The sequence below is a fragment of the Myiozetetes cayanensis genome, unplaced genomic scaffold, assembly GCF_022539395.1.
Source record: "Myiozetetes cayanensis isolate MyiCay16 unplaced genomic scaffold, myiCay2020 scf5-8, whole genome shotgun sequence".
Taxonomy (NCBI): domain Eukaryota; kingdom Metazoa; phylum Chordata; class Aves; order Passeriformes; family Tyrannidae; genus Myiozetetes; species Myiozetetes cayanensis.
This window is the reverse complement of record NW_026087742.1, coordinates 106220664-106248003: the sequence shown is the minus strand read 5'-3', so window position 1 is coordinate 106248003 and position 27340 is coordinate 106220664. Positions and strand designations below refer to the sequence as shown.

Here is a 27340-nt window from a genome sequence, read left to right as displayed (position 1 = left end):
CAAGGGTCTGCTCTGTGCTACCATCTGGCCAGTCAAGTGCCCACACTGTCCCTTGCTTAGGAGGAGTTTGTCGAGGTCAAGCACTCTTAATGTGACTCTCCAGCATCTGGGCTGGAGAGTGCTTGCATCTAAGTGAGGAGGTCACTTTTATTTCCTTTGTCTCACTACACAACTGCTTCTAAAATCTACAAAAGTTAAAAAAAAAAAAAAAGCCCCAAGGCATCAAGACAAACCTAAGTACTGTTTGCACTAAGGTTGTCCTCAGCTGTCTGCTGTGTTTTTAGCAGATGGGGCAGCAACATGTTCTTTATGTGCAGCTGCAAATTGCAGGCCTCTGTTACACTTAAGTTCTTTGTTAATAAAGCTGCTCTACAGATGTTTGTTTAGCAGATGGGTGTCTTGACCTTACCTTCTAGGTATGTGTTATTGTTGTTTTGAATATTAACATTTTGTGCAACACTGTGCTCCCACATCCTGGGACTATTTGTCACTTGTAGTAGATAACCTGAGGTCTTGAAGTGGTGGTAGGAGATGAGGAAAACCAGGTCTTCCCGTGGGTTAAGACCTCATGTATTATTTGCATACATACTGATATGAATGAAAGCAGACTTAAATGCTGCTTCCCATATACAGATTCCTGCTGCAAAGCCGTGAGGAAGAAAAGGAATTGTCTTCTTTTGAAACAGGCCTATTGTTTTATTTTTATATTGTATTTTTTTCAGCCTGGATAAATGCTAGAAAAGATGCAGAAAAAGTGTCATCTGTCAGACTGAAGAATCTAAGTTAGAAGTAGTTTTTCACTTCAGGTAAAGTAGGGCTATTGGATTTAGAATCTGGTAATAGACTGCTCTATGTAAGCCTGTGAAGTCATTCCTTAACAGGATGGTGTTGCAGTGCCAGTAACAAACTTTCATGTTTTAAGCCAATAAACCTTGAGCAGTATCAATGACCCAACAGTGGCGAGTGCTCTTTTTGTTTTTAAGATGTTATGGTTAAGTGACTCTTTACAGATGTGAAATACTTTCAATATTCAGATTTCACAAACTGAATTAGAAGTGTTTTAGGAAAAGACCTTTAATGTTATGGTTTCCATGTTCATTTTAAAATAGACTGTTTAATTAGGTAACCAACCAGAATTATGATCTTGACAATCATCCTTCTCTTCTGAAATAAGATTTTTTTCTTTTGGCTTTTCTTTAGAGCATCAAAATAGCTCCAAACAGACTCCACGGACTCAGCCAAGAGATGAAGACTTTGAAGGGGCTCCATGGAATTGTGGGAGCTGCACCTTTCTAAATCACCCAGCACTGAATCGCTGTGAACAGTGTGAGATGCCACGATACACCTGAAATTCAGGAAGGGGCTGCACTGGGTTGAAAACAGGCTCTCAAGCCAACAGCTGTAGGAGAAGGAAACATGGGGAACCTTTCAGTCCATCTGCTCAACCTTTGCCAGTCAACAATCTTCGTATTGCAAGGGGTGGGAGTAATGTGTTAAGATGTTTCTGCTTCTGCTACACTAAAAGATAAATAAATTAAGGGTTAAATTCTTTCCCATTGCAGTGAGCGGAGCAGAAAATGAAACCTGAAAATGCAAAAGGATTAATTTTGAGAAGAATGTATGCAGGAAAGCAAATAACTACTGGTGTTTAGTCCTGTGGTTATAGTTGCTGCTTAGTGGCTCTAAAAAACAAAACAAAAACAAACCCCAAACCTACTGTTTTTTAAAAAAAAAAAAAATATAGGACTCTTAGTAATGGTGTGAAGTGTTACACTTAACCAGAAAAACTGAAGAGCCAGAGCTGACTTATCCTGGCCCCAGCTAGCTGGAAAACAAAGGCTCCCTGTGCTTCTAGATTGTAAGCTACTGAAAAAGAAGACAGGTAAATGCAACAATAAATTTTGCAATGTTTAAACAAACAAACAAACAGAAAACCAACAAGGAGAAGGGTATCTGTAATTGCTGCTTTTTTTCAGGGTAACTTATGTCTACAAAAAATTGCTGTTTGAAATAGTAACCTGGGGTGACTAAATGAGAAACCGTATGAGTGTTACAGAGAGTTTAATCAGAGGTAATTTTTTACAATCCTGTTTGCTTGTACAGTGCTCACCTGGCTGTGTCAACACTGGTAATAAACCGAGAATGAATTCTACCACATTACAGATGCAAATACTGCTGCATGCTTTCATTGGGCCGTCGTGTTTCAAAGCTAAAAGTATGCTTTTATATACAACAATCTTCTAAGCCTGTGCTGTGTGACAGCACAGGGACATGCCAAACACAGGCTACTCCAAATTCTGTTTGGAAGACTTGAGCTCAGCCATGGTTGTGTATGAGAAGAGTTTGTACCCAGTTCCTTAGATCTTTTCAGCCTCCAATTTGTGAAGAATTCATGACGTTTACAGCACAGAAGGTACTTTGTGCCCCAGATCAAAGTTAGCTGAAAAATAATTAATCAGCTCTTCAGTAAAGGTTTATTTGCACATTGGTAATAAACCAGCCTGTACAAAATAGCAGATGCCAGATCCTGAAAAATTTACACACTGCATTCTCTTTATTTTGGTCAGGAAATACTTGTAGGTTGAAGAACACGAGACTTGCAACTGAAAATCATATTGGTACTTTTCTGCATATGAAATACTGTATTATAAAGGTGATGTTCAATCTGTTTGAATGCTTCAGGTTGCTGTAATAAAACACTCGATACTTGTGAACTCGAACTTGGGTTTGGGCAGCTGAATGATTGTGACGCAACTGTGCAACTGAGTGGGATGTTCCTGTGTACTGGTCAGAGGCTGGTACAGTGCATTTGAGTTTTTATGGTGTAACTTCATCACAATTCAGACGTGACCAAGCACCTCAGCTGAGTTACGGTAATTGACTTTGTGACCATAAGGCAAAATTTGCCAGCTAAACCTTGCCAGGGGAGTTTTAAGCTACTTCTTTTTAAGCCGTTCTTAGCTCATGGCAGCCACATCCATATGGTCAATTACCACAGTTCACTTGATGTGTGATAACATGTTAAGATGTGGTAGAACAATCATGTGTCTGAATCCTTATTTAAAATAAAGCAGTATTTGCCAAGGGGTGGGTGGAGGAAAACTCATCTTTACTGCATTGTTCAGTCTGGTGTCTTCTCTCCCCACAGTTTATAAAGACAACAGTAAGAACCAAACTGTTGATCTTAGAAGAGGAACCAATATTTTATCTGGTGTTTTTCAATACGTTCTTGCACTAATTAAATCTTCAGGATAATTCTAAATAAGCTAGGAGAGATCCAGCAATCAGTGTGCACCGCTGATGAGCAAAACAAAGTCAAAGGCATCAGAGATAGCTTTCCTTCCTTCCTGATGACTTATGTTTCTGTGGGGGGAGCTCATCACATGTGAAAAGCAGTAAAAAAATTACTGTGAAATGAAATCAGAAGGCAAATACCAATTTTGTGCATGTCAGTGGGCATTCTGACAAAACTGAGATAACTAGAAAACAGATGAGCCAGAAGCATAGCTGTTATCAGCTGTATAATGAATTACCCAAAACAATACCAGTAACTTCATGACTTTTCTATCCTGATGCCTTTGCCTTATTATTTCAATTTTCTTTTCATTTATACTTCTGTTGAAGTTCTGGAAGCATTTGTTTTTGCTGGAAATTACAAAAAGATATCAACTGAAGTGACAGTCAGCAAATGAGAGTAGGTGTGTCAATCAGAAATATAATTGTGCCATTTTCAGACAGAATAGATGCTACTTTTGAACGGGAGGGGGGTGAAAATATGCATCCAGTCCAGTAATTCCCTGAACTGCAATAACCACATGTGGAGACTTGCAAATCTTAGTCCAGCTTCACCAGAGGAAGAGAAGGAAGGGCTGCCACAACAGCAAGATACTTTGTGGAAGAGTGGGCAAGCACTGTTAAACTGAAAAAGAATTCCATTGTACCAATAATTTGACTCTGGTTTTTGAAGTACTCTCATTTGTTGCTTGTACAAAAAAGAAAGAAAAAAACACCCACACTTTTCAGTTTTATTCTTTTACTTGTAAATGCCCATACTGAAACATGAATAGTAAAGACTTTACATGGTGCTTCAATATTTGTGGTTTGTTAGAATGTAAATTGTATTTTGAACATGGGAAGATCCATTTTCCTTCGGAAAGCAGGTGATGTCCTTCACATCCCAACTGAATTGTAGATTATACCAAAAAGATTGGTTTATGTAATATTTATTGAATGCACATAAAACCCTAATGTCAGCTGGCATACAAAATGCACTGTATTGTATACAACCTGTGTGTGTGTGAGAATGGTGGGATGCTGATGCTGTTGTGTTGAGTTAATGCACTACCTGTGTTTTCTTTTTTCCTTAATGACTGGGCTTTCCCTCAACCATGCTACTAGATTGGTAGAGTTTGTAACTGACTTGGACATTCAGTTATTCAAAATGATCACACTGTTCATTGAAATTTTATAAAGCTTATTTTATATTTACTGTGCTATTAAGATGAATTCCCTTTAATTATAGGATACTACTGTAGTTCTTTAAAAGTTTATTTAGAGTGGGGCTTGTGGAAAACTGTTCAGAACATAGTAAACCAAAAGAAATCCTGAACTTTGGATCTGCTTTTCATTTGATGTAATTATTAGTCTTGTTTGGGTGAAGAGAAAAGGGGTGGGATGTCAAGCAAAAGGAAGTACTTTGTAAAATGTAGTCTTAGATCAGATTGAATTGTGTATCTGTGTGTCTGTGGTATGTGTGTGTTTCCCTTGAAAAATGGGAGGTGTGGTGAAAAGGTGTAATAATTCTTAAAAGAGCTGGTCTCAGTACTTTATGATATGCTACTGAATCACATTTAAAAAAAAAAATCCAACTTTTCTTTCAGTTACTTTTTCTGTCCCAGCTATACATCTCTTGCTTCAATTCCTAAATACTTTTAATATTGATTGTAAAATCCCTTGAAACGGAAATAGAAATACTTGAGTTGAAATGGGGACAAAATAAAACCAATAAAGAATGTTTTAAAAAAGAATGTGAGAATATTAAATATGTTAAAAACAAGCTTGTCCTCAGGATGATAGTTTTTATTTTAGAATCCAGTGGTGTACCCTAGAATGTGAAAATGACTATCCTGATGTGGACAGTTTGGGCATAAACAATTGAAGAGCTCATGTGGTACCACAGAATTTATGTACTCTGTACTCCATGACTCCAAATCCCACAAGGAAAGAAGGCACAGATATCACATCTTGTAGTCAGTACTGTCTCTATGTGCTGCTGCATTTGTTTTTGTTTCAAAATGTCAATATTATATGAACCCAGACATGACTGAATTTTGCCACATTTCTTCAGTTGGGGCTTTCATTGCTGTTCATGTCCATAAATGCAAATATTTTTCTTGGATTTGAATAATCACAAATAAGTGGAGTTAATGCAATATCATAATCCTGGATTTCCAGTACCTTTGAAACCAATTTAAAAAAAGAAAAAAACGTGTTCTTGAAACTTATTTATTTATGGTGGCACCAGTGTATCTAATCCATACTTCCTGCTGTGTGAAACCCTGTTAAATTTTTTCATTAAAAAGAGACACGATCTTGTTTAATCCTGTATATATGGTGTCTACATTCTAGATTTGTGTATGCTGTGAATGAACTTATTACTAAGAGATGAAATTGTATAAAAGCATTCAGAGGCTATGCATGCATGGTACCTCCAGAAAGTGCATACTCCAAGTTGCAGATTCCTGCAGAAATAAATTAATAAAACTAAGCAAACATCACATCCTGCATTTGTCCTTGTATGTAGTTGAAAACATTTTAAAAACACAACCATTTTTGGCAGTCATAGCCTGATTTGTTTCTGGGCTCCCACTTGAACATTTGTTTCAGGGCTTTTGGGATTTTTGTTTAGGTGACCATTAGGCATTTGCTGAATAATAAACTGGGGTCCAAATCCTGTTCCCATGGGCGTGGATAAGCAGGAACCCCTTTTAGATGATGGATATTCTGTGCAGCTTCTGGTATGGAAATGGATGGGATGTTCAGAGTGTGAAGTTGAGCTTACCACTTCTCTCTTATATTTGAATGGAAAGTTGTTATTAAAGAGGTCACCTTACCTGCTTTAGGTTGTAGCCTGGCTGACAGACTTCCCTGCTTATCAGCAGTGGTACTAAATATCTGGATTACAGAAGTTCATCTCTAACCTCCACAGAAAGGCACTGCTCTGGGAGAGGGTGGAGAATGGGAAATGCACAAATAGGCACTTTATTGGTCTGTCTGCTCAATTACCTCGATTGTATCAGCTCAGCATGATCTAAACCTTGAAAGCTCCACAGCTGTGCTACAGCCCCGTTTGGCTCACACACAGTTTGTCATTACCATGTTCTCCTCTAACAAACCTGCTGCAGCTTCAGGTTTGGGCTTTGGTCAGTAAACGTAGGTACGAATTTAGTTCTACATTCCTTTTGCTGAGTTGGATTTATCACAATTTCAGGACAGGTTTATATTTTAATTAAACATTTGATTCTTTTGCTTTAGAAATCATTGCATTTCAAACTGATTTTTTTTTTTTTTTAGTGTAAAGTTAAGGTACTTGTAAAGTGTATTGTGCTAATGGAGACCACACAAAGCTAAAAGACTTTTTTTGTGTTTTTTTTCCCTGAAGTCATGAGGAGGAGGAGAATCTGCCTGAATTGCATAAAACTAATTGATTTATTCCTCAGAATTGCTTGGTTTTGACAGTAGTGAACCTGTGGCTCTTTGAGAGATGATTTACCCTGTGACTGGTAAGTATTTCTGGAATTAAGTGCTGCTGCTTCTAATCAGTTGGGATGATCCATGGTGTGCTGGGTAAGTGCTTTAAATCTTTAATTGCACCTTCTCTGATTGTAAGTGCACTTTTTGGAAGGAGGTGATTTAGATACCTGATTGAAGAGGTGGACTCAAAGTGTCACATTCTAAATGGGTTACCTGATGTTTTGTGGGAACCTTGTGAAGTTAGGAAAGGGGCTCTGTTGATTTTTAGCTGGAGGATCAGTGATTGTGGCATATTCTAGTTTGACAGTAAAAACCAGGACAGACCTGTAAAAGCCTTTTGCAGGAGCACCACTTTGTTTCACAAAATGATCTGTGTCTAGAAAGCAATATGTATTGATTAAAAAAAAATTATAAGATGAAAATACATTAATAAAAACTCCTCTCTGCAGATATGTTTTTTCTGGGTAGGCAAGGCTCAAAACCTGACATGTATTTGCTGCTTTTACAAGTTCCATTTTGAAGATACTGACAAAATAATTTTCCTTTATTCCCAAACCATGGTGACCATGTTGAAGTTGGCAAAAGCCCTCCTGCCAGATTTGCTTTAAAAAAAAAATATAGGTAGGGCTCTGTTACTGCTTTAGGAACAAAGCCTGTGAATGAAAGACCTGCAACACAGCTGCTGCTTGCCTTTTGAGCTAAAAGCTTCTTACATTTTTGGAAGTGTTTTAGGAAAAGAAGTTTAGGCATGTGGCAATGGGGTTTCCTGTTAGGAAAAATATGGACTTTTTATTTCAGGAATTTCAGGGAAAAAAAATTTTGCTAGTCGAGGAAGGTTTTCATAGGTTTGAAAATGTAATTCTGGCTCCAGACTGGTACAGCCCAACAGTGTGTTGTGGTGCACTGGCCATCGCTTCACAGGGCCTGCCTGCAGGTGAGGCACCCGAGGGGTAGGTGTTGCCACAGCAGGAAAGATACTTGACCTTTTGGGAAAGATTAAAAAACAACCAAAAACAGGACCAAACACTCCCCACCCTTGTGGAAAAGGTGGTTCAGGAAATACCTGAACATTGTGGAGGAAATTGGGACTTCCCTGCTCTGCATCAAAATGTAAGTCACAGCTCCATAAATATTCATCCCAAGCTCTCAGGGACTCTGCTGGATTGTTCTCGAGTGTCCTGAGCCAGTCTTGCATATTCTTGACATGGGGGTTTATATTTCATTTCACCTGAAATTACTCTTCTCTGCTTTTGAGCCTATTCAATTAATTCTAATGACTTGGCAAAGCAGAAGTTGCTTTTGGCAATATAAATGAGTCTCTTTGCAAATTACCCTGTGTGCTGGAGAGTGCCGTGTCCCTGCCCACAATCCAGATCCACGTGTACCCCTCTGAGCTCCCAAGGAGGGGAAGAATGACAGTCTTGCACCTTCCAGGCAGATACGTGAGTTTAGAGCAAGCAGGGTCTGAGAGAACTTTGAAGGGAGAACTTGTGGCTTTATGAAGGCTTGTGAATACTTTTAATTAAGTTTGTGTGCGTTATTTGCTTTCTTTGTGATGAACAGCTTTGGTGGCCAAAAGCTTTGGTCATGTTTCATCACTGCAGATACTGAAGCCTGATGGCTTGGTTACCAGTCCAGGCAACTGATTTTAAATTCCCCTGCTCCATTTGTCTCAAAACCGATTGTTCATAAGCCAAACAGATTTTCCTTTATCTTTTTTCCTTATTTTTTTTGACTAATAATGATGACTAATAATGTATGACCACAAAGCTGCCCCTAAACATCTTTCAACCTCTGAAAACTTGGAAGCTGCAGTAAGTGGGTAACGAGCTGTGTGTACACTCACCTCTTCTTCCCAACACTGGTACCTCAGGTTAGTGTTGTATCACAGACAAAGAACCTTATTAATCTATAATGCAGATCTTAACACATGTAATTTTGAAACTTACTGCAGGCTTTACCATGGCTTTTTAATGTAACTGAGAAGCAGACTGGCTGCCTTGACCCTGGTGCCCTTTTAGGAAACTAAAGCCAATGCTGGTAGGAAGAATTGTTATCTCTGGTAAAACAGCAACTGCCAGCAAAATTGACATACTTTGTGTTATATATTGAAGTGAGATATTTGAAATAGGCTTATTTTTAAAATATATATGTTGGACTTTTTATTTAATCATGTGATAAGTGATTTGTATGCACAATATTCATCTAGTAGTCTGTGTTCACTGACTACTAGATGGAACTTAGGGCCATCATTTAAGAGAGTGATAACCAGATCCTTTTTATTTTCAACTTCAGCGCTATTAAACTTGCCAAACATGCCCTTTAAATATTCTATCATGTTTTTCCAGTTGCTTGTTTTCCAGTTCTAGTCCAAGATGAAATATATCCTACTTTGGCCAAGGAGGTTCCCCAAGTATTTGTTCCTTAGCTGAGGTTGTCTGATGGATAGCAAAATATTTCTAAATGAACAACAGTTCTTGGTGTGGGTATTCATTGAGTGAGCATTGCCCTCTCTCCAGCAGCACTTCTGTAAATGAAGGAGACTCTTAGACAAGAAATAGATTAACTACGAATGTTTTAAGTCAACTCTGAGTGTTGAACAGCTGTGTGCATGCAGGATGTGTAATGAAAACGTTATTGAAACGCTTATCTGAGATGTTATTCCATCTGCAGTGGTGGCTGATGCACTTTGTATCCCAGTGCAGGAGCTACTGTTGATGTAGAATTTCAAGTTCTCTCTGAATTTAATATTAGGGAAGAAATGTGTTAACTGTATCAATGTACTTTTTGGATTTGCTCTTTCCTAGGTTGTTGGTTAATCCCTAAATACAGAGATTCCCCGGTTCACTTAGACTGAGGTGGAAAGCCTGGGAATTTCTGATTTGTTGTGGTGTCTATTTTTTCTGATAAATTCTTAGTAGGAATTCAACTCTGTCATGAAAGGTTGACTGTTTCAATTCCAGCTCTCAATATGTGTTCTCAATATGTAGAACTGAGAATTAATAGTCACCTTGTCTTTCTGATCTCCCTGGTTCAGTGGTAATGCTGAGACTCCAGTCACTCAGGTCATCAATCTCTGAGCACTAACATGTCCTCGTGCCCTCCAAATACACTCTCCCTCACTGGGAATGAAATGGAATTGGCTTATTGCATTGACAGGGTATCCACACTGCAGGGGTTATGGAAAGTAAGATTATTGGGATCCAGGCTGTACTTCTAGATCAGGATGGGTGGATCCCCTACCTCTGCCGAGGAGACTGAGAAGCCTTTGGAGGAAAACAGAAGTGCACACAAGCACAGGGACCAGCAGCTGGGGAGGGTGAGGAGCTGGGACAGCTCCCAGGGACACCCTGTGTCCGTCCAGCTGCTGGGGGATCCACACGGGACGTGTGTCTGTGTGTGCTCCCACTGACAGACCTCCATCCTGGCCTGCTGTAGAGGGGATTGGGCAAGACTCCTGGTGCTGTCTGTGTTCATGAAGTGTTTTCCCTGCATGGATCTGTGCCCAGCCACACATATCCATGCCTGTGTATCCCACCTGCCTGTGTATCCCACCTGCCTGTGTCCGTGTGCCTGTGGGGAACACGGGATCAGACCTTTTCCTGGTCAGCCCTGGGAGCACGGAGCAGCTGCAGCCCTGTCTCCATCAGACTGCAGGGTTTGGCAACTCCACACCACTGGTGTGTGCAGCCACAGAAAGGCGCTTGGGAGGGTGCAGTTGTTGAGGAGAACAGAGCACGTAAACCCAGGAAGGAGCCAGACTGACAGCAAAGACAACAGGGTGATGGCAGGGTGTTATGCTAAACATGGCTACACTGTTTAACTGTGTTCTGGTTGTGACTCAGATCATCTGTCCACCATGGAGAGAAATAGGGATGTTTTCATGAGCTTTAAAAATCGCCAAGTGTGTGGAATTCCCACATGGTGAAACCTGGCTTTAAAAAGGAAAGCATGTTTATTACAGCAATAAATTCAGAGTGTGTAAATGCTTCCCAGTAGTTTTCAAAGCTGTTCCTTAAAACTGGAAGTGAAAGATAACCACCTTACTCTTTTTCCAGTTCACAAATTCTACTGACATCAGATTTGTTCTACAAGAGAAACTGCCTGGAAAGAAATTCTCTGCCTTGACAAATGAGGGACCTGTTCCCTATCCAGAGGAATAACTTACTGTCTCCCAGAGATAAATTTTGTTTTGTCAGGTTTGTTGGTTTTTTTTTTTTTAAACTTGTGCAGACATCCAGGTTGTTTTCAGGTCATGCACTTGAGCTGTCACGTTTTTCCACCTGCCTTTGGCAGTTGCAGGCCAAGGCCTTGCTGGGCTCCTGCAGGTCACTGATGCTGCAGAGTCAGTCACATGGACACGTGTGATCTGGGTGTGTTTGATACACCTGTCACGCCACTTTCCTAGGGAAAGACATCCCCACTTGTGCTGTACCACTAGGATTCAGAAATCCTTGGACACAGGGTCCTCTCATGATTTTGGTCACCTCTTGGAGCCTCTGCTCCTCTGCCTCTGATTTTGGGGCAGCCAGTCTGAACTACCCATTTTGAAACTGCACTGACACAAGTGCAGTGTGTTCTCACTGAAGACTTGTGAGTGTCAGGTGGTGCCTGTGCAGTGCTGTGTAGCTGATTGCTGCCTGTTTTCCATGCCTGGTCAGAAGGGAGTGTTTGGGAGCTCAGTTCTAGAGCCGTGCACTCAGCTCCTGCTGAAGCAAAGAGGATCCTCTGTGTGTGTCTGCTTCAGTAAGAGTGTTTTGGCAGATTAAGATTTTAGTGACAGAATTTGTGAGAAACTGCAGCCAGTTGCTTTTTCTTATTTACGGTATTCAGTTTTCAGGTGTGAGAAGAGTGAGATGATAATGAGGAAAACAAGAGAAAGAAATGCTCTTACCTTTGTGTAGTTATTTACTACAAAAAAGATTTTCTTGCCCATTTATTTGGAAGGCCTAACCAAGGTTTATCAGTCTGAGCCTTGCTCTTTTTAGCTTTCTGTTTTGTTTCAGTTATACTAATTTGGTTTTTTCTCATATTGACAAACTCCAAAATTACTGAACATTATAATATCTTTCTCAGTTATATTGAAAAATCAGCATCTTATGAATCGTACAAAAATGTAACCAAAGCTGGGCTTTTCCCTGTTAACGCTCCAGTTTTGTGACAAGGGAATCACAGAATCACAGGGTGATTCTATGGGTTAGAAGGGACCTTAAAAATCATCTATTTCCAACCACCCTGCTGTGGGCAGGGACACTTTTCACTAGGACCAGGTTGCTCAAAGCCTCATTGAGCCCGGCCTTGAACACTTCCAGGGATGGGGAATCCACAACTTCCCTGTCAGCCTGTTCCAGTCTCACCTTCCCCACAGTAAAGAATTTCTTCCCAAGAGGAAGCACTGAAGCCAACATCCTCTGCCAGCAGATAAGTGTTACTGCTCACCCCATACTTGAACACCATCTCTTAACATACTTTACAGGAATATTTAGGAGAATTCAATAACTGTGGTGTCCAGAATTCAGTGTTTGATGTGGATTCTTGAAACATCCGAACTGTAGTACTTATAGAGATTACAACATAGAGTAAAAACGTATTAGCCTGGAACGTGCAGTTTTATCTATTTATAGAAGTCAATTTTCTTTCACAGAAAAATATGTAATAAAGCAGCTCTAATATTAGTGCAATTTCTGATTTTCAGCACTAAAACACCTTTGCAATAATGGGAACTCAGTGAAGAGTATTAATAGAAAAAGTCTCTTTGGTTCATGTGCTCAATTCTCTTCTCAATAAGAAAATAGTTTTTTGTCCACATGTTCCACAGATTTCAGTGCATCCTTTTCAGTCTATTTCTTACTTGTTTTGACAGCTTGGACTATGTACATTAAGAAAGGCAGCAGAATTTGGTGCCCAACACAGAGGTTACTTTATCTTGTAAACATAATGACAAGGCATTTAGAACAAGGCTGAATATCATCGAAGGTAATAGCAAATACCCAGCAGTCCATTTATTCTCCCTTTCCTCCTGACAGAAGTAATTACTGCTTAAAGATCCCTACCTGAAGACCTACAATCTTCAGAAAAGAGAAACAGAAATAATCACATCCTTCAAAATTGAGAAGAAATGAAACTGTACAAATTAAGTTTTTCCCATTCTGTCTGGCAAAACCTGTCAAGTACAGAAGAAACAGCAAATAGTTTTCTGATTAAAAGAGCAAAAGAAGCAATTTTTTTTTCACAAAGAGAAAAAAAAAGTTCACAGCAGATTCTATGTAAATTACAGACATTAGACACTGGAAGAATATAAAAGATGCTGTGGTTGAGTTTCAGGTTCAGTGTAACTCTCTCTTTTACTGCAGTTTACAGGATTATTAAAGCAGACACTCAGCACAAAGCCCTTGTCAAAAAATCCCTAACTGCAGGGAAAGTTTGAAATTATTTTTCTTCAAAGAAAGCCTGAACACCACTTCTATTAACTGGGGCACCAAAATCTGAAAGAAAAACAACTGAATAAATTATAAATACCATGCTATTTTTAACATCCCAATCATCTTTTACCTGCTATAAAGAAGAACCACTGAGGAATAAACCACTGGTGGCAGGGGTTTGGGGTTGCTTCTTTTTTTTTTTTTTTTTCCCTAAATCTTCCCAACTCTCCCAAATAATACAGAATTAATTTAGCCAATTTAGGCTTGCTTCATTCACAGGATCCAGGTGGAGCTATTTACTGGTACCTCACCAGATGAAGCCAAGCAGTGTCTGGGTTTGCACAGCCCTCCCTGGCACATTCCCCCTAATCTCATTCACAGTCAGCATTTCTAGTAAATTTATTATGAAATGTCAAGGCTTTAATTTAAAATCCCCTGAACAATTCCCTTTTTTTACCCCCAAAAGCATTTAATTGCTATTGAGGAAAAAAAGGGTTACCTGGAGCAGTTTATTATGATGCTGGTGCTCTTTTAAAGAAAAAACTGAAATGAAACTGTAAAGCATAACTAGATAGAAGGATTAATTTGGGGATTTGCTGGTTCTTCATGTCCCACTGTATGTTTAATATTCAAAGAAGATATCTTCTTCATGAAGCAACAGAAGAAAAAAAAGAGCTAACTGTAAGAAAAAGCGTAGTGATCAAGCAGAGGAGGAAATGAAAAACTGACACTGAAATGAGATATTGAAAGAGAAAAAGGATAGAGAAATTTTTTTTCTGACTGAAAAAGCATGCATTGAAATTTAAACTGTAATTAAACAGAAGGCTGGCAATGTCATATAGATAAGTTGTAAAATAAGCATTGCACAATGGGAATTTTGGCTACTGCTGCTACAACAGGGCTGCACGTTGTCCTTTGGCTGGAGGGTCTGTGTGGGAAACCCAGGAGTGAACGGCCCAAGCCCTGAAAACACACACACACCAATGCAGAGGTTATCAAGTGTTCCCAGGGGAGGGGGAAAGTTTTAGGCATTGGTCTGGTATTTGTTTTCTTTTACAGAACCTTGGTTAGTCCAGAATTTATTTATACAGGGGTCCAGCCTGTAAATGCCACAGGTTTAACATAGAATCGTAATAATGAGGGTCACAAATCAGCTAATGGTGCAATGCTGGGTAATGATTAACTGAAAAGACAAACTTAATAAATTATTTGTTAGGCTAGAAAAATAAACTCCTTCTTTCCAAGCATAAAGGATGATGTATGAACCCTCAGACAGCAACAGAGACTTCAGGTTTGTTGTCTGACAGCTGGGACTGTTCTTCCTTACATACTATGTGGAACTAATGGTTTTCCAAAAATAAAAGGTCACTGTAACCTTGTGTGACAAATATGTAGCTTTTGAGGGTGGTAAAAGTCCTTAACTTTCCAGTGCTCTTCTATCCAATTCAGTAATGACCTGCTAGTGACTTTCAAAGGATAAATATAACATAAAAATCAATACTGAGATACAGAAATTTTTGGTACCTTTCCCATTATTGATCTGTCTCCTTTTAGAATTAAAGACAATGAAACATTTATAACTTTTTCTAACTTCTTTTTTTTTTTTCCCCTGAAAAACTCTTACTCCAGTGCTACCATCCTATCCCTACATTTGGTGGTTTCACTTCACTTCAGGCACCCTGTATTTCAGAGTCTGTGATGTGAGACACAAACCAAGATTTCCCCTACTTCAGTTTGTTCTGTTCATTTTACTAAGTGTCCTAAAAGGACAATCCTTTAAGAGACTGCTGTACTGGATCTGCATATTCATTGTTCTCATTCAGCAGGGAACCCAGATCTCCTCTCCATCCTGGGGAGAAGGACTAAGGCTGCAAACTGGTCAAAGCTGATTTTTTATTCTGGAAACACAGAACACACCTACTTATTTCTCACTAAAATACAGTTAAAAACCTTCTCTGAATGAAGACATTTCCCTGGATCAGAGCTATTACATCCAGCACTTTGATCTGGGTGCCGTTTTTTTCATTTGCCTGTCCTGAAAGACAAAGAAAAAATCCACTGTCAGGGGATTTTAAAATCCTTTCCTGTCCTTCAACTAAAAGATGGGAAAAGCACAAGAGGAAATGCAACAGAAGTAAAGACTAGACATTTTTTGGTTTACAAATATTTATTTATCTTAAATCGTGGTTCAGCTATAAATAAAATAGTGACAAACTATTTCTTCATTGTTTCTTTGTAAGGCTCTTAAGCTACCAAATGGCAGCGATAGTTTTGTTTAGTTGCAAAATCAAGGTGCCAGGGATTCACAACTCAGAAAGACATGTTGTGGTATCTGCTCTAGTTTTGACACTTCACCCTTTAAATACTTACCCAAAAATCAGCTTAAGTAGACAACAAGCAGGTCAAAGCACAGGCTGAATTTTGCCCTCCACACACATTTTTGGGTTTATATGGAAACTCTGAAAGTTCAAGTTCAGTACCGATTACAAATGAGAGGTACCACATTTGCTGATATCCCAGCACACTGACCTGTACTCTCCCTTCAATTTCAAATAGAGATTCAGTAGCAGATACCACAAAAGTTGATGCATTTGTTTTAAACTCCAGCTTCACTCCACAGAAAAGACTCAGCCATGTTTCAGTGCTGGGTAACAGGACCCTAAATATTGTCAGGAAAGTGTTGATGTATCTTGTAGAATTTAAAGAAACAGAATCATAGAATGGTTTGGGTTAGAAGGGACCTTAAAGATCATCCTGTTCCAACTCCCCCTGCCATGGGCTGGGATGTCACTCACTAGGACCAGGTTGCTCAGAGTCCCATCCAACCTGGCCTTGAACACTGCCAGGGATGGGACGTTTGTAACTCCTTTGGGTAACTTGTTCCAGTGCCTCGCCACCCTCTGAGTAAAGAGTTTATTCCCAATATCTAATCTAACCCCACCCTCTTTCAGTTTAAAACCATTGCTCCTTGTCCTGTCCCTACTGCCTGTATAAAATAATCCCTCCATTTTCAAAGCCTGCTGAAGGTACTGGAAGGCCACACAGAGGTCTCCCTGATCCTTCTCCGTGATGAAATGCCAGTGCCTTTCCTTTTCTTAAAATCCAAGTACCAATGGTTCCTGTTGCATTTGCTAGGAACACAGCAAACAAAAATTCTCTCTGTGCAAGGTAATACAAGAATAAAAGTATTGCCCAATAGGTGCAGAATTTGTAGTCATTGTGTGAGGTTTGTTCTCAGGCAGGAGCAGGGTAAATCCTGTGTGCACTGCTGCTGGGAGAGGTCTGTGTCGGGCAGAAAGGGTGACTGGGGAGAAGGACCGATGGCTTCTTCTTCATGTCAAAGTCATCAAACCATCACCTTATTCTCACCAGCAGCCCTTAACTCTGCTTTGCCAAGACTTCTAAAGCAAATGGTGAAACAGGTGTGCTCACACCCTGACAGTGACACCCCCACAGCCTGCTCTCCTCAGCCTGATGGAGCCTGTAGGATGCCAGGCAGTGGGAAGTGCCAACAGAATCAGCCATGCCAGGTCCCAGCAGCCCAGGAGTGACCCTTGTGTTGGGCAAAAGCCACACAGCAGGTCTTGTGCCTGTGGCCACTGCACAGGATTTTCTGGCAGCAGCTTCCCTTGAGCTACTAAACCCCCCAATGGATAGCCTTGTGACTTCTATTTCCATTGTTTGCACTCAATTGTCTATTGTTTAGTTACGGAGAGGATAAAAGAGATGTCCTTGGACACTGCCAAACTGGTCCTACTATTGATGGAAATAAGGAGAAAGCATCCTGTCCTCAGTCAATCCCAATTCATAGTCTTGGTAACTGCTGGAATAAACATCTCATTAGATCTAGTCATGGTCCAGTCAACATCTAGCCATGTGCCCACAGCCCCGAAAATTCTTCACTTATTCCTCCTCTCTCCAATGAAGTTTCAGTGTTTGAAAACATTATTAACGAGCAAAGAAAACCTGAGCAAACCCCAAAGACATTTAGAGACTCAGTCAACAGCCCACTGCAAAATATTTATCCTGAGGAGCTACATAAACATCACTTGGGTGATTTTCAATGACTAATCAGGGCTCGGAATAGAAATGTTCCCAGGAAAAGTCGTTTTTCACCAGCAATTAAATTCTGGGGTTTTAACTGCCTTTGGGGTATTTCATACAAGCTCTGCTCATTAGGCCCATCAGGAACAGCAAAAAGAGAATAAAGGTTATTTTGAAACTAAAACGATCACGCAAGGAAACAAAGACACTGGCCCAAAACTTAATCTGGAGCTGATGGCTCATCACAGTTAATGTGTAATAGATCTGTGACAGAATATAAATAACACAAGTCCCACCATGCAGTCTGGAAAGCACAATAATTACAAGGATTTTATGTATTCATCCACCCACTCACATTTTGATTTTTAGAATAGTTTGTGACCTTCCTGTGTTCTAGTAATGAAACTGCTGTATTCACTTTTCTGTGCCCCCATCAGAAAAAAATAAACTGCAATTAAGACAATGATTCATCATGTTACAGATCAAATCCTAAAAAGCAGAAAATACAATTTAATTTAAAAAAAAAGGGAATCAAAAATAAAAATCAGCTATTTGACATATTATAAATATATGAAGCCCTATAATGTAAGTTTCTCTTTTAACACTTCACAAAGGGAGATAACAGAAAAATAATTAACTTCAAGTGGAATAATCCTAATGTACTCACACTACTCTACATCACAGAGAAAAAAAGAAAAAAGATGCATAAAGAGAAGATAATCTCTAGTAGACCCAAGAGACCTATATGAGAGCTGTCTTCCAAATTCCAGTTAGGGGACATAAACATAGTGCCAAGTCCAACAACTCAAACACTATATGATTTGAAAAAAAAAAAATTATTTTTATCTTCCCCTTGAGCTTAAGAAGAGATGAAAACTATAAACTTTAAAATATACATGTATATACACAACCATATCTGCAATTAATATTTTTAATCCAGACCTTGTGTGGATTATGCACAGAGAAACTTGTATTAAAATAATTAACAATGGCAATCCCATTAGGTGGAAAAGTGATCCCTAGGGAGGGAGAAAGTGGAAAAGCAAAAAACCAGTGGCTATGAAATCAGCTGTAGTCCCCTGAAGGAAGGGCATAAATCCTGATTATTGCCTGTGCTCTTTAGGATGTGCACCTACCTCGTTTGGTAAACACACCATCCCCGGGGCAGTGAAGATCTCATGGCTTTCCTTAGCAGTTAAAACACTGGAAGTAACAGAGGGGCTGGTGGCAGTGAAGAACATCCACCCTGACCCTCTGGGAAGAGAAGTTTACTAATGAAGAGCTTTACCTTCCACCTCAGAACCACGGCTGAGTCACTGAAACCTGTTGGGGTAGAGATGTGAATAATCAAATGCCACGGGCTGTAACTCATTTATTGACCATCTAGAAGTGCCACTGGGGCTTTTCCTAATGCACGAATAAAGAGCAGGATCTCATAATGCCAAATGGACAAGCAGTAATCAGGAAAAAAATATGTGCATTGGGTGATGGAGTATGGGAGAACAGGGAGTTTCATCTTCAATACAACACTGGGTACAGTAATATCCAGATAACACTGGATCCTGACCATAGGAGGGAAGAAATGGAAACAGGTTAACAATTCTGTTTAGTGACCTTTTCCAGACATATCCTCAATGATGGCACTTTGACTGGAGCTAATCCTGCAAAATCTGGTCTTCATCTACTGAACTGCCCCAAACAGATTCCTCTCAGCTTGACAGCATCTCTTTCCTGGGGAGAGCAACAGGCAACAGCAGTGGTTCAGTGGTTCAAAAGGCAGAGCCTTTCTTATTCCTCAGAAACCACCAAAATTTCTCTGTCTGCAAAGACAACAACAGAAAAGCAATAGGGAGAAAAGCTAGACCACATAAAAACCATTTCTATTTGTCCTTCCTCCTGCAGACAGAGCACAGAGGGAAAGACGGACAGATTTGGGCTAAGAAGAAAATGTCCCCTTGGATTTACTGGGTTTTCTTTGATCATTCTTGAGACTGAGTGGAAAAGCAAGGAAGGGTCTGGACTGGAGGGCAGCTCTCAGTGTGCCCTGGTCCCTGTAGAAGCTGGATGTGGGTGGCTGCCACCTCATCACACCTGCCCTCTCCACCCAACACAGAGCTAATTGTGTTGAGTCAGCTTCTTTGCCTAGAAATGATGCCAGTCTTACATGAAGTGTGCATTAAATAGGGAGCATTAGAAATGGATTGTTAAACCCTGTGTGTCAAATGGGGAGCTGCTTCTTCCCTTTCCCTGCTCTGTCTGTAAATAAACCCAGTGCAACACTTTATCTGTGACCCCGTGAGCTCGAGAGGGGCCGTCACTGCAGAGGGCATTATCCCCAGAGCACCCTGATCCCCACTTTCTGCCTGCCCTATCAGTGACACATCACAGACCAGCAGGGGTTTAAGCCTAATAAATATGTACTCCAGGCCCTTAGTCAGGTGGCAGTGTGTGTGCTTCCCGGGGCAGTGCCAGACAACTTCTGCCACGTTACACCAAGGGGTGAGACCGATGGCGAAACCTGCACAGAGTGAGCACTGATGTTTGGTCTGGGCAGAGATCAGAGTGCACTCACAGAAAAACAAGTCTTTGGTGAAATTTTAATGTGCTTGGCCACCACCACCTTCTCATAGGTACCCTAAAAATCGGGTTATTCTTCGAATCATGCGGCTTCGACAGCTTGGATGTGGCAGAGCCAGGCCAGCACACAGCCTGCCTTCTGCTCCAGAAGGTCAAGGGGAGAACAGGGGTTTCTGGAGGGAATGCACAGAGTGCTGCAGCCACTGCTGTGGAGACAAGGAGCTGTGTATGGAGAAAGGAGGGAACATAATGAAAGTTCTACTTCTGTTTGATATCAAAGTTGCAGCTCCACTTGTGGAGGAGCCAGGAGAAAGGGCGCTCAGGCACACACGGTGAAGGGTGGCTTCTCTCACGGTCTTGCTTTTTGCACAGGTGGTTCAGACAAAGGACATAATCCAAAGGAAAATGAATAGTGCACACCAGAGCCTTGCTTGTCAAAATACAGAAGGAAATCTCAAAACATCCAGCTACATTTTCCCACAAATTTGGAGTCAGTTAAGTGGGAACAGGAAAAAGAAAGCTATGGCTCTGGAAAGGGGGCAGAAGGGAGGAGAGGAGGGAGAGAAGGGAAATGGAACTGATGAAAGCACCACCTCCGCTTTGAAGTTGTTAATGATATCCAGCTGTTTTTCACCACTGAGAATATTACTTTCCTCCCTCTGAAAGTTAAGCTAATGCAGTCTATTAAAAAGGAAAGAATTTGAAGTGACTAATATCCACTCCTGTGCAGAGAGGTTTTGGCATGCTTTTTTTATTCTCTTTTCTACTCCATTAGGACAGCAGCAGAGAAAGCCATATTGAGTAGCTTTACACAATTAATGCAATTTGCTCACTGGCATTTTCCATTAAAACCCTTTTGCCAAGATTTAATTATTAAAAGTTGGTGGGTTCCTTCTACATATTGAAATAAATTTTAATTAAAACTTTTGTAGTGTTTTAAGTCCACTTCCTTTACATAATTTGATTGAGAAACTTGTTAAACACCTGCAATTGCAGTATTCTGGATTTTTAATTTTTTTTTTTTTTTCCAAAGGTCCTGACAGGTTTCTAAATGTCCCTGGGGCAAAGCTGACATGAAGTGAATGGCTGAGTGGGACCTGACCACGACTGCCATCCTAGTTAAGGAGCTGGAATCTGATCTGCATGTATCTGTCTAGGTCCTGTGGTGACAGCTCTGAGAAAAAGCATCCCAGATTCCTGGCATGATTCCCAGGTGAATTCCTTCATCCTATTGCGAGCACAGTGCAAAATTATTCCTCAAAGTCCCTGAAGTCCCCACAAAAGTATCACCTTGTGCTGCACGTTGGGCACGAGTTTAGGGCCAGCTGCTGGTCCCACTGCTGAGATCCCAAACCCCAGGGGCAGGGAGGGCTTTCCCCGCAGGCGAGGAGGTGCAGGGCGGCAGTTCATGCCTCCCTTCCGCTGCTCCCCAGGGCATCTGACTCCTCCTGCTGTACTCTGGAAGGTCAGATTTCAGACAATGGAAAGAGAGAGGGGCATTCACAGCCTGTCATCTCTGATGGGGCATTGAACCACATGGGTTCAGCTTGGGTGCTCAGTTTTTAGGGGAAGCAAAGAGAACGCCAAACCACTGGATGCAATGAGGGACGGAGGTGAGAATTTCTTGTGTCTGGAGGGAGTCACTGGAGCTGTGTGTGTGTGGCTTCTTGTGCTATCACACGGGGGGAAGTGTGATTTTCCTTCCCAGGGCTGGCTCTGTGCTCCTGAGGCACTTCCAGGCACACTCACAGGGGTGATGGGATGAAGCCCAGGAGGCTTACTGGTCTCGATGGGTACAAAGTTGGGCTTACATTTCCGTGCAGCTGTAAGCACAGCAAACAGGGTGATTACACTCACAGCTGACCATGGTTAAGGGACTGTGCCCTCTCACCTCTGCTGGGATAAACAACGAGGCACTTTTAAAAGAGGAGATAGAGCAGAATAATGAATAAGTGAGTGACATTTCCCACACAGCAATGATCAAGCAAGAAATGGTTAGTCTTATTTTGAGCCATTTAAACACACAGGGTGTGCCCATATCAAAACAGATAGTGAATAAAGGGAAGAAGAATGAAGGAAAGAAAGCAACTGAATGGGAACCAGAATAATGCCAGGTTGTTACCTGAATGATTCAGCCACAGGTTCCTGACAGAGGCTGGTATTGTTTGCCCACATACCGATGATGGTGTTAAACACACCTTTGGTGTGTATCCAACAAGGAGATCTCAGCAGACATCCTAATGTCCAAAAAGATGGCCCAGGTTTAATTGGCAGCAAAAGTCTTCTTGTATATGTGATGCAGGAAGGGAAGAGAGCAAGACTCAGTGTGCTGCCTGTGCATGGCTTGTTTCCTGAATAGAGAAAGGGCTTCTGTTTGTCAAACTGCCAAGTGAGTACCTTTAATTATAAATGAATTGAGTTTCCTTGAGAAATTAACACAGTCAACAAGTGTCTTTTTTAAAATTATGAACAGATGGTACTTTTCAACAAAGGGAAAATGTGATTAAGAAAGCTCCTTTGTTCAGCAAATACAATTTAGACTTTAAATTTTTAATCAATCAAAAGCTTCAGATTTAAAGCAGAACTTACCATAATCATATAGACATGTTTTGGTTTGTTTATAATGCAGTTGTTTATAAACTGCACCATCATTTACTATTTTCTCTCAAGTCACTTGTGGCATTTACTTAACCTAGGTGGCAGTAGCAAATGAAGAAAATGTCAAAGAAAGAAAACAAATGTATGCTTGTTGAAAATGAACATAATAACATAATAAATATACATGCAAATGACTGTTGTGTATGAAATAAGCCTTGCTAAATGATGAGACATAGGGCCAGGAATGTCTAGTTACTCGACTGATTAAACAGGAGCTTAATTTTTACAGTCAAGACCACATTTCCTTAACATCTGCTCTGGTAAGAAAATGACAGCAGTGACAGATTTATTTTTTGTTCTTAGGAAAATTTCCACCATATGGGATGCTACTAAAGCTCAATCCAAGGACAAAGAAGTCTTTAGGAATCAATTGATCTTACCTGTGCACAGACCCAAATGAAGTGATACTGTCACTGGGGCCTTTTTTTGTGAACTCTTAATTCCTTTCTCATACATTTGGAAAGTTTGTCTTTGCTGAAGAAAGATTACTTTGGAATAGACTGTATTTGTCCTAATTTGTTAGAAGCATTATGTGACTTGCCCTGAAAAACGAGCTGTTGAAATTGCTCTGATAACAGCCTGGTTTACTTCAAGCCCAAGATGCCAAGGCAAGCACTGCCAAAGCCTTTCTTAATGCAGAGAAATAAGAAAACAGCAAAGCAATTTTGCTGTGCTAATACAGAGACTTAGATCAGTCCCCACCCAAAGGCCCATGAAGGCAGTGAAAGCACAGCACTGCCACCATGTCTGGTGTGTGCAGGCACCAAGCCATCAACCCAGCCGAGTGCCCTTACGGCCACAGGCAGCACAGCTCTGCTGGCAAAGGGCTGTAGTGTGGGCCCGGCTTCAGCGTCAAGCTGACACGGAGAGGGGGTATTTGAACTTATGGAAATGCAAGTGTCCAGTGCATCAGACACATTTTTTCCCCTCCTGAACGCTGTTTTCCAGAAGCAGTACTCTCTTCTTGACATGATGTAAGCCAGACCCATCAGAACTCCTATAAGGTGCTGCACTAAACCCCAACAAACACTCAAAGTGTGGACTTCAGCAGAACTCCTATTTAGCTCGTCTCTCTGTATTAGCGTTTCATTTGGGCTGCAACTACGAGGCTGTCCATCAAGAGGCAGGATTTAGTACTATAAAAGTTAATAAGGAGTATATGGTTTGAAAAATGCATCTTTAAAGTATGACACTGCCTGTCATCCAGATGCATGATTACATATGCCCTAAGACTGCCAGATATTATCTTGCTCCAGTAGCAGGGTGGGGGGACAGATGGAGAAACCCCAGCTCCTTGTTCCCATTCTGAGACGGGAATGCTTTAACTGATGCCAAGTTTATCCACTCCCCAAGCAAGGGAGTAGATAAGCAAACACCCCAAAATAAACAAGTGTTAGCAGCCTTCTCAGCATATAAATATAGATTTGAAATGTTTGGGTTGTTTACAGGGCCAGAGAAGAGAGTGAGAGGTATCCTGGAGGTGTCTGTTCAACAATTGTAGCTCAGTGTAACTTCAAGCACCACAATAATGAGATCTCATGTCTTGTGCCCTACAAAACCTTTAACTTCAAAATAAAAGAGAAACAAAAGATGCACAGATCTTACTTACATCCATTATCCCCACTATGGAACATCAGTTCATTTCAAAGTCTAGGCAGTGTCCAAGATGAATTATCCACTGAGAGAAAAAAAACACCCTAATTATACTTCAATGGACATGGACTACTAGGTCTGTGTGTAACCTTGGTGCTGGAACTTCCTGATTTTTAGGTGAAAATTTGTAACATTATCAATCTTAGGGGAATATCTGTAAACAAGAGTTACCACACCAATTTTTTTTAATTATTATTTTATTATGAAAGAGCTCGCTGTCTTTCCTCATATGTGTTTAGTACCACATGAACTGCAAACTAGTCTGGCAGTACTGATCTACAGTGTGTAAGTGAGCTGCCCGCACGCTGATGTTATCTTTGTTTCTATTGTAAGGTAGTACAGCTGTGACTCATGTTTTGCATAAATATTTAAATTATGATTTCAACATTTTCATTTTGACAATACCGTGCCAAATGCTGCTGTGATAGTTTCATCAGATTTTGAAAAGCAAGTCAGAATAGCTGATTTACCTTTCTTTAAAGAAGCTATAATGAAACCTTTCAACAGTTTCAGATGTTTAAAGATATTCTGTAAGCCAGTGTCATCCTACTGTTATGACCTTTAACCATCCTGTTGCTTGTTATATTGATCTCCTATTGCATTACACTGTGTTCTGAACTGTTAAAATTTGAGTATGTTTTTTTTTTCTGCCTTTCCTCAGGGCTTACCTCACACACTGAAAAATAAAAGCATACCTGCGTATTCCAATATACAACACAGCTCATTTGCACATCAATTGAGACCCAGTATTTCACACCCTCATGAATAAGCAAATAACCTATTTCAAGATTAGCGAATAAAATCTTTCAGCACGATTATGTTTCATTTAATTTAATTATTAATTATACTAATATGAATTGTGCTTAGCATTACTTAACATTACTTAACATTTTGAAATTTGGCAAACCTTGCATTGTAGGCACTCATTTGTTGGTGTGAAATTAGCAGTCAAACAAAAAGACTGCTAACAGTCAAAGAAATGGTCTGAAACATGTTGCTGGGTATGACAGCTCCTGACGAATTCAGGTCAGAAGTTTGTCAATGAGCTCAAACCCAAAGCAAGGTAAGGTACAGTTTGTTTTCTTTAAGACTTATGTATTAAAAGAGTCACAGAACAGAGGTATCATGTTGCACATGAAGTGGTTTGCACCTTGTTGGAGACTAAGGTCCAAATAAGATTAGTTTGTGTTGGTGATTCAAACATATTTCCTGAGGGAGAGTGTCTTTAAGAGACTTAATAATACATCTTGAAGTTTACTTGAGAACAGTATTAAGGTTATTATCTTGTACTTTGCTTCACAATGAAGACATGTCTCTTGCACATTCCAGATTCCCCTCCTTTCCCCCTTTTCCTTAAAACAAACCCACAAAAACTTAGGGAGTATCTGATGCCTCCAGTACTTGTACTCTGAGATCTCTAAAAGCATTTTACCTTGTTAAAGCAGTTTCTTCTGCTGAAGAGTCAGTTCTTCAAACTGAAGATGCAGTTAGAAAACTTAGCAAAAAAATAAGTAGCTGAAATTATATACTTAAAACTCCTAAAGCTGTTTATGAAGTAGCACAGGAAATGTGGGTGCTGTTGAGCACACTGACTAACCCCTCCTGTTACCAAAGCAAACAGAATAGAAGTGCAATGGCTTTAGTGATGGGAGGGAAAATGCTCGTTCTAGACAGTGACAACTGATGGCCAGTGCCATCCTGTCTGCAAGAGCTTTGCTAATTGCACAAGACCCAAGAAGTGTGTCAGGTGATCAGGAAGTGAGAGCTGTGGGATCTTCAGTTCTCGGAGTTCCTTATCCCTGCAGAACTGAAAATCCAGGAGATCCTTCCAACTGAAGTGGATGTACTTTGGACAACAGTCAGAGAAGGAACCCGCAGAGCGGCAGCCCATAGATTTAAAGAATAAACACCACAGACAGAAAAAATGACTCCCAAACTGATGTCTTTCCGTTACAAAAACTTAAGGAACCTGTATTTTTAGGTTTTGCTAATGGCAATTTAACTGTGAAATCTTTGGAAACATGTTATCCCATGCTTGCCTTTTGGGCTACTTTGAATCACCTGGTGGTATAATTCCCTATGAAAAATAGAGTACTGGACTAAAGCAATCATTCTACCTTGAACTCACACTGTAGCTGCTTGAAAGAACATCTCTCAGACTAAACCAAGCAAGATAATCAGCCCACACAATAGACTTGACTCTTTCAAAGCAAATAGGTACACAGGGTAACAGAATAATAATGACAGCTGAATAATGTTGAAATACAACAATGGGTGACAACTGATTCATACACAGTGAACTGGTTTTGCCAAGTAAACTAGGATGTACTTTTCCCTGACATTTATTTGGAGCCAGCTCAAGCCTTCAGCCTTTGCTGGAGTCGAGCTGTGGCTGACCCAACCAGGCCCACAGATGGGCTAAGGCAGGAGGGCACCTCTGATTGTCTGGGCCAACACCCTGCTCAGAGCAGAGTCAGTGAGACCAGGGCCATGTCCCATCGGCTTTGGAGTATCTTGGAGGATGGAGCTTCCACAACCTTTCAAAGCAATCTCCTCACTCGTGTGGTCACCATCAGAGTAAAACATTGTTTTCTTTAGTTTGAATGAGCTTTCCTGTGTTTCCTTGTGCCCTTTGCCTCTTGTCCTGTCTCTGGGCACCACTGAGAAGGGTCTGGCTCCGTGGCCCTTAGTCTTAGCAGGAATTTATATCTGAGCTCTCTCCAAGCTGAGTGGTCCCAGTTGTCTCAGCTTCTCCCACATGACACATGCTCCAACACTTTATCCATCTTTGTGGCCTGTCACAGGTATCCCTCAAGTATGCCTGCAGTTTCTCTCATACTGGCAGTCCCAGAGCTGCATCCAGCACTCCAGGTATCACAGAATCATAGAATGGTTTGGGCTGGAAGGGACCTTAAAGATGATCCAGTTCCAACCCCTTTGCCATGGGCAGGGACACCTTTCACTAGACCAGGTTGCTCACAGCCCCATCCAACCTGGCACCGAACACTTCCAGGGATGGGGCATCAACAGCTTCTCTGTGCAACAGGTATGTCTGACCAGGGCTGAGTGGAGAGGAAGGATCACCTCCCTTGACCTGCTGGTGATGATCCAGTCCAAAGTGCTGTTTGCCTTCTTCGTCACAATTGCTGCAAACAATGCTTCCACGTGGCATCCATCAGGACTTCCAGGACTTTTTCTGCAAAGCTGCTTCCCAGCAGGTTGGCCCTCAGCGT

The 27340-nt window shown here is 40.8% G+C and overlaps 1 protein-coding gene across 4 annotated transcripts in view; it reads left to right on the top strand.

Moving 5' to 3' along the window:
• The window catches only part of TAB3 (TGF-beta activated kinase 1 (MAP3K7) binding protein 3), a 43211-nt gene extending 37434 nt beyond the window's left edge, over positions 1-5777 (top strand). For all 4 annotated transcript variants that reach the window (XM_050333312.1, XM_050333311.1, XM_050333310.1 and 1 more), the window contains one exon: positions 1201-5777. In XM_050333312.1, coding sequence (XP_050189269.1) covers positions 1201-1349 — 149 coding nt within the window. In that variant the 3' untranslated portion in view covers positions 1350-5777. The remainder of the gene's footprint in view (positions 1-1200) is intronic.
• Positions 5778-27340: the final 21563 nt, after the last annotated feature.